The sequence below is a fragment of the Orycteropus afer genome, unplaced genomic scaffold, assembly GCF_000298275.1.
Source record: "Orycteropus afer afer isolate SDZICR_OR568_19922 unplaced genomic scaffold, OryAfe1.0 scaffold00089, whole genome shotgun sequence".
NCBI classification, from domain to species: domain Eukaryota; kingdom Metazoa; phylum Chordata; class Mammalia; order Tubulidentata; family Orycteropodidae; genus Orycteropus; species Orycteropus afer.
Window position 1 is genome coordinate 6,111,366 of NW_006921676.1, and position 8,295 is coordinate 6,119,660.

At 44.2% G+C, this 8,295-nt stretch overlaps 1 protein-coding gene across 1 annotated transcript in view; it reads right to left on the minus strand.

Annotated features, from left to right (window-relative positions):
- Window positions 1–874: 874 nt before the first annotated feature.
- Window positions 875–8,295, minus strand: part of F7 (coagulation factor VII) — a 23,753-nt gene continuing 16,332 nt past the window's right edge. The window contains exons 6-8 of the mRNA XM_007942411.1: window positions 7,069–7,178; window positions 2,298–2,427; window positions 875–1,470 (exon numbers count right to left, since the gene is read on the minus strand). Coding sequence (XP_007940602.1) covers window positions 875–1,470; window positions 2,298–2,427; window positions 7,069–7,178 — 836 coding nt within the window. The remainder of the gene's footprint in view (window positions 1,471–2,297; window positions 2,428–7,068; window positions 7,179–8,295) is intronic.

Consider the following 8,295-nt stretch of genomic DNA (forward strand, 5'->3'; position numbering starts at 1 on the left):
GCCAAAGATAGACTGGGAAGAAGGATGGGGCCATCCACTTCTGAAAAAACTGGCCACTGAAAACCTTATGAATAGCAGTGAAACACTGTCTGATATATTACTGGAAAACTTATTACGTAGAGTATCATTTTATGTTAAAAATACATATATAGATAATTGTTTAAAAAGATAGTCACCAAAGTAAGTGGATGATGTTTCTAATTTATCTGAAATGAAGATGAAATATTTGTTAGTATAGAGAAAAAAGAAAGTTAGAAAAAGGCCTTCAGTAAATAGCACACATCAATGTGGGTATATGTGTGTGTGTACGCACATGCATGCATTAAGTGTTAATATCTACACTATTTTTGTTAGTAAACACAGCGTAAGCCAGATCATCATCAGAACGTGCAGATATGAGTCAGCTGGAGAGGAGACATGTAGGGTGAGGTCTGGGGTCACTCCTGGAAGACAGAAGAGATCTTTCATGACCGCATGTGGTAACTCTCTCTCTCTCAGTCCCAGTGTCTGATGGTCCATTTCTGTCTCTGAGTTTCTCTCTCATCTTTCTAGTTTCCTCTCAGTCTGTGTCTTCAAATTTCTGAGTCTCTCTGTTCACGCTCTCTCTCTTAATCTCCTCACAATCTCTCCCACAGCTTCTGTCTCTCAGTCTTTCTCTGTCTCTCATTATCTGTGCTCTACTCAGTTTTTTTTTCTCTCTTCCCATCCTTCAGTCTCTGTCTGCCTCTATAAATCTGTTTCTCTCTTTCTCCCTCTCCTTTAACCCACCCCAATGACTGCAGAAGAATTTATGGAATTTGATTCAAGGACAACTCCAACCAGCAACAAATTTATTTCCATATGGAAGTGGGTCCATAGAGTTGAAGGTAAGATGCTAGGAAAGAGGGGCTCGTAGAAGATAGTCTGGGCTTGGTTGTGAGTGCATGAGCCTATTGAGCCATTTGATATACTGGGAAACCCTGGTGTACACCCCAAGGTGGCCTATGGCTGCACAGCCCTCACCCCAACTGACAATTCCTGTCAGGTACCACGTGTTTTGGTACTTGGTGGCATGTGGGCCTCCACTGTCACCCTTGCATGCATCTTTGGTCCCATCTAAGTAGCCAGCGCAGAACATGTTCTCTGTCATCACTGGGGAGTTGGCTACCCTTTGTGTTTGTTCCTTACAGTCCTGGGTCATCAGCCTGGGCACATCTATGATCATGAGCTCCAGGGCTGTGGCGCCCCTGTCGAGAAGCTGGCCCCAGCCGCTCACGGAGGAGAACCGGATGTAGGCCAGTGTTTGCTCAGAGAATGTTTTGTCAGGCAAACAGAGGGGCACTACATAGTCAGTAAAGTTCACTGGTGTCCTCAGGCGGAGCAGGGCAATGTCGTGGTTGGTCTTGCCTTGAATATACTTATCTGGGATTATTATTTGATCAATTTGGCTTTCTTGTTCATCACCATCCTCTTCACTAAGGTCATGCTCACCTGAAAAGAAATCAAGACCATTCAGGTGCATGTATGCTAACATTTGGCAAATCTTCTCCATCTAAAACTCTTGTGTTGCTGTGTCTTTGGCCTCTCAGTTTGCCCTTTTGGATTTAGACTGTAATGGAGTGGGAAATGGTCCATTTTCAGAATCTGCAATGTGTTGGAGGTCTTCTTTTAGAATAAGGACCCTGCACCCGACTAGAATGGAAATTTCAAGCAGAATCTTTTCCCAGATGGTAGCTACCCTTCCTAGGAGATTATAGTACAAATTGGGTTATGTGGGAAGAATGTGAATTGAGGGGTACATCTGGAAAATGAGGTGTTAAAGGTAAATGAGGAAGGGGAATTAAGTTTGGGCAGCTGTGGATAGCAGGAGGAGAGAGGGGTGCTCAAAATTCTCCACAGTTCTTTCCATACAGGGCCTGACCCATCTCAGTTGTCCTCATCTTGTCTTGGGTTTTCTTCTTGCTCATAAACCCACCAGGCAAAGGCCTTGCCCCACAGACAGGCTCCTTTGCGTGGCTGCATTCTTACCAGGTTCGACTCTTGGCACAAGTGACACAGTGTGGACAGAATAGCATCTCTCCCCTCTGTCCTGTTTACATTTTCTTTGGGAGGGAGAAGGAGGCTGAAGGGACAGTGGCCACAGATGTGGAAACCCTATGAGCAGAGAGGTTTGCCCAGAGGGCATATACTTCTTCCTTAAGAGAAGTTAATCTGGTCATGGAAATAAAGAGTTCAATGCCACCCAGAACCTTAACCCTTGTGTCATCTTTCAAGGACTGACTGTTTTGGGGTCAGAAGGAGATGAGGACAATACCTACCCAACACGACTATTAGAGACTTCCAGTTTCTTAGGTTAAATCTGTCGAAACAGTGGGCTGCGGAGACCACCCAGGTGGCATCAAGCAGAGATCCGCCACACAGCAGCATCCCATTCAGCTTTATCACAGCCTGAGCAAGGGCAAACCATATAGTTGAAAGTTACATTATGTTTATTGTTTCCTTGATTTCTCAGCTTTCCATACACCCTTAGGGAATGGCTGTCACTTAAGTGATTCATTTCTGCAATCCTAGCATCTTTGGAGATCTCTTCCTGGGCAAAGTTGTGGACCTTGTCTTCACTTTGCTCCAGTGGATGATTTCACTCTTATCTAGATGAGATAGTTTCAGGGGATTGAAAGTGCAAGTATAATGGGCTGACAATAGAATTAAAAAGCAGTTGCCTGTGAGTTGATTCTGATTCATGGTGACCCCTTGTATGTCAGAGTAGAACTGTGCTACATTGAAAACAATGGCTAATTTTTTAAGAAGTAGATTGCCAGGCCTTTCTTCCAAGGTGCCTCTGGGTAGACTCAAACTACCAACCTTTTGGTTAACAGCTGAGCAAGATAATTGTTAGCACTATCCAGGGACTCCACAGAACTAAGTAGTTATCTCTACATACACCAATACTATACTACCCTTGGATTATTAACTACTGGTGTTGGATTCTACCGTCTACCTCCTTAGTATTTTCGTGTAAATTGAACCCACCAATACACACTAATTTTGCATGCAAAGCATCATACTTCAAAGGGTTGTTGTGATGTATATGAAGCTGTTAGCATAGTTCTTTAATCAGTAGCCCCTCAATAAATGTTTCTTTTTCTTTTCCTCTTCTTTGTCCCCCTAAAAGCAAGGAAGTTTGTTACTAAGGTGGATCCTTGAATGAATCTGGTATGGAATCATTTTTCCCTGAGGATGATTTTCCCACAATGGATGAGGCAAGAGGTACCAATTTTCCAGGCAGGCTGGACAGTGGAAACTGTAAGGCAAGAAGAACTACAGGGAAGAGGCTGTGTCTCCATTGCTGCGGGTGAATGGACCAGGGCCAATAAGCAGTCTTGGTCTGGTTTTCAGGGGGTCATTGTATGCCTGTGGGTGTCATCAGGCCTGCTGATTTGTAGAAGAACCAGGGAGAAAAGAGATTGAAATGGAGTCAAATCAATCTTAGTCAGACCTTATTTTCCCAAATCGGGGACACTAGGACCACATGGGAGCTCTGGTAGGGCATTGCCCAAGGCATTTGACTGCTAACCAGAAGGTTGGTCATTCAAACCCACCAGCCACTCTGCAAAAGGAAGACTGGGCACAATGTAGTGACAGTGGGTGACCCCTCTCCTCTCCAAAAAGTTGAAGTAACTGGGTCCCTCAGAGAAGAAGAATAAAAATGCACACAGTAAAATGTTTACAGGATGGATGAGAAGAGCTCTCTGCCCATGCCCAATTGAAAGCCTGACTCAAGGAGGCTGAAAATCTAAAGCAGAGCTGACTGATTGTAAACCTGGAGCCTCCTCCAATGAGAGGCTCTCACTCACTGCCATCTAGTCAAGTCCGACTCATTGTGACCCCCACTGGGTTTTCAAGGTGGTAAATCTTTACAGAAATAGATTGCTTAGTCTTCCTTTCACAGAGCGGCTGGTAGGTTTGGACTGCCCACCTTCTGGTTAGCAGTCAGATGCCTTAGGCATTATACCACCAGAGCTCCCAAATGAGAGGTGGTGTAGTGTAACTGTTGCAAGCGTGGAGCCGGGCTGCCCAGGTTAAAATCTCAGCTCTGATGAGCTGGGATTACTTAATCTACTTAATCTTCCTGGGCCTCAGTTTCCTCATCTGTAAAATGGGGATGATCGTTGACCCTACCTCATGGGGTTGCTGTGAGGATTGAATGATATTCAGTGAGAGGTTAATTCTTGGCATGGGGCCTGGCATACGTAATAAGTGTTAGGTAAGTAGTGTCTGTTGTGATTACTGCAATGCATGCAGGTAGCACTGTAAATAGTACAAATGCACTTCTGCAGACTCAGTCTCCATATCACAAAGGCTTTGTTAAGGGTGGTTCTGCTCAGTACATCAGCCTCATTTGAATCAAGTCAAGCTTCAGGTTCTGCAGAGCTAAGGAGTAGGTTTTGGAAGTAGCTGTTCCCACTCTATCAGATTCTAAGGCTTGGTTTGTGTAAAAAAAAAAAAAATTACTGTTGACTCAATTCCTATTTGTGGTGAACCCATGTGTTACAGAGTAAAACTGCCTCATAGGGTTTTCTTGGCTGTAATCTTCCTAAAAACATATCACCTGACCTTACTTTGAAGTGCCACTAAACCAAAATCAAATCCACTACCATTGAGTCAATTCCAAGTCATAGTGACCCTAAAGGACAGAGTAGAATTGCCCCATAGGGTTTCCAAGGTTGTAAATCTTTACAGAAACAGACTGCCTCATCTTTCTCCCACAGAGTGGGTGGTGGGTTCAAACCATCTTAATCACTGTGTCACACAAGAGCTCCTTGAGGTGCCATTACAACCAAACCAAACCCACTGCCATCGAGTTGATTCTGACTCATAGTGATCCTCATTGGGTTTCTGAGGCAGTATACCATTATGGAAGTACATTGCCTGGTCTTCCTTCCATGGAGTGACTGGTGCATTTGAACCACCAGCCTTCTGGTTAGCCGTCAAATGCCTTAGGCACTGCACCACCAGAGTTGGGTTCAAAACACCAACTTTAGCACAAACTATTTATACCACCTGGGGCCCTACTGGGCCCAAGGAGCACTGATGAAAGCCCTGCCCTGTGGTCTCCTGACTAGCCGAGAAGTGGGAGGCTTACTCAGGGCAGCTGTGTGAAATACTGGCTCCTTGAGCAGCAGGACCAACCTGACAGGTTAAAGGTAGGGCAGAGCAGGGCGTGATGTCACCAGCCCAACAAGAAAACAGGAGTTTAGAGAAGTTGATCTAGAAGAGACCAAAATAGTTGCCCATATGACTTTTCTGAGGAGACACTAGAGAAATGAAGCTACTTTATGGTTCTGGTTTACTCTACCTCAGGGGTTATGTCAAGGACCAACATGTGATTCTCAGCTTTCCCTTACAAAGTTGTTATACATTTATTTTAAAAAATTCTTAATTTTTAAAACTTGGGGTGCCACCTAAATGAAGTGAGTAATGGTAAGAGTTAAAAAAAAAAAAGGGGTGGTGGCTGTTAGCTGCTGTCATGTCTGCCCCAACTCATGGTGATACCCCCACTTCTCCACTCCCCTGCCAGGGAATGTAGCATTGTGATCCATAGGGTTTTCATTGGCTGATTTTTGGAGTTGATGGTCAGGCCTTTCTTCCTAGTCCCTTTTAGTTTGGAAGCTCCTTTGAAACCTGTTCAGCATCATTTGCAACACAGAAGCCTCCACTGACAGACAGATAGTGCCTGCACATGAGGTACACTGGTCAGGAATGAACCTGGGTCTCCTGCATGGAAGAGAGAGTTCTACCATTGTAGCACTACTGCCTCCCCGCAAAAGGTTACTGATTTAAAATTCAGACCAGCACTTCTCAAATGTTAATGTGCTCTCGTTAAATGCAGATTCTGATTCAGTGGGGCTTAAGATTCTGCATGTTTAAAAGATTCCCAGGATGCCACTACTGCTGTTCCACGGACTACACTCTGAGCAGCAAGCGTTTAGAGTGTCTACAGTAGCTGTGACCCCTTGTGGACTGGACTCATAGACTGACTAACAGAGAGGCACCCTGAAGGAGTTGCCCTGAAGCAGCTACCATTCTGCAGACTCAACTAAATGAAGGAGGCAGGCTCTGGCTGTCTGAAAGGAGAAAACAACTAATTTCCTTTACAACTGGCAGATTTTGTTGTGAAACAAGAAATTTCAGCTTTCAGAGGCAGTGAGGACAATGGGAAGGCCATCAGCTTTAAAGTCAGATAGTCCTGGATTCAAATTCTGCCTCTGTCATTTATTAGTGTGGCCTTAGTTTTCTCAACTGTAAAATGGGAGTAAGAATAGTATCTTGTGGTGAGGTAGTATGAAGATTAAATGAGGTAATATAGACGGAGACCAATGCATTAAAATCATTAAATATTAGCAATGTGGCATAGTGCCTAAGGCATTTGACTGTTAACCAGAAGGCTGGCGGTTCAAACCCACCAGCCACTCCTAGGAAGGAAGATTGGGCAGTGTACTTCCATAGAGATACTGCCTTGGAAACCCAGGGAGAGGTTGCTGTGAGTCAGGACCAACTAGATGGCAGTGAGGTTTGTTTTTTTTTTTTTTTTTTTGGATGTTTAGCACAGGAGTTCTTGTGGCACAGGGGTTAAAGCATTCAGCTGCTAACCAAAAGGTCAGTGGTTTGAACCCACCAACCGCTCCATGGGAGAAAAATAAGGCAGTCTGTTTACATAAAGATTTACAGCATTGAAAACCCTATCAGAGTTCTACTCTGTCTTATAGGATCACTATGAGTAGGAAATGAATCAATGGCAGTGCATTTTTAGTTAGCACATCTTTGTAAAATTCAAAATAAAACCCATTGCCATAGAGCTGGTTCTAACTTATAGCAACCTCATATGATGAAATTTAAGCACTTTGTGTGTGAGTAGGGTTGGCTTGTACCCTGGTGTGTTCTGCAGTTGACCTGTCAATTTTCCCTTTGAAGGCTGTTGATTAGCTCACATTCAAAATTGTTCAGCCACCCCAAGGCCTTAAAGCCAGGAGAAAATCGGGACTGGAAGACATGGTTCTGATCAGCCCCATCAGGCAAGGGGAAACTTACCTGCCATGGACATTGCCCTTTGGGACACAACCTGCCACCCACAATCCGGCCTCGGGAATTGCTGTCATTTCTTTTTTCCAGAACAGGTATTTTTCCGCATGGATATTCAACTGTATAAAACAAAAGTCAGCAAAACACAGGGGTTTATGAAGAAGAATGTGCTTGTGAGTAAATGGGTTAAAAGCGTTTGTACTTTGAGATCTTGAGGCCATGGCTGTTTGCTGACTCTTCTAGCAATAGCTGCTCCTTCCAGGGACTTGTGGGGAGGCCTTCAGGGCTCAAAGTGGTAGAGGGTTAGGTTACATCTGCCTGAGCCCCAAGTAGATGCCATGCATGATCAGGGGATTCTGCTGGGCCTGGCTGACAGCGCTTAGGACTGGGGGAGGCGGTCTTTGGAAGCTGCTAGATGAAGAGATGGGGCAGAGGCTGGTTTGGGAGGAAATAGTTCTACTTCTTGAAACTAAAACCCACTGCCACTGAGTCCATTTTGAATTATAACGACCATATAGGTCAGAGTAGAACTGCCCCATAGGGTTTCCAAGGCTGTAAATCTTTACAGAAGCAGACTGCCTCATCTTTTTTCTGCAGAGCAGCTGGTGGGTTCAAACTGCTGACCTTGCAGTTAGGAGCTGAAGGACACCAGGGCTCCTTTCTTTGAAACTAGATTCTGCTAATTTTTCAAGGGAAAAATGCGTTGCTTTAATTTACTGAAGGGCGAATAATCTTCTATCTAAAGATCAACCGATATTGAGAAGAACTCTAGCACTATTTTTTTTTTTTAACTGTGCTAAGAAACTTCCAGAGTATTTTATAGTGTATATACATACACGGTTGGTGGTTCAATTCCACCAGCCACTCCGCAGAGGGAAGACTGGGCAATCTACTTCCATAAAGATTTACTACCTCGTAAACCCAAAGGGGGTCACTATGAGTGGGAATTGATGCGATGGCCGTGAATGATATACATACACACTCACATATATAAAAGAATACATTTGCTATTTTAACCATTTATTTTTTTAAATTTTTATTGTGATTTGGGTGAAAGTTTTCAGAGAACATTCACTTTCCATACAGCAGCTCACACACTTTGTCTCAGGACATTGACTGCAATTTCCCACAATGCAATAACTCTCCTCCCACTTCCTCCCCATAGTTACCTCTTCCCTGTGTCGCTCCCTCCCATGCACTCCTGCCCCCTGAGCTGTCTCCCTGTGCATACACTGC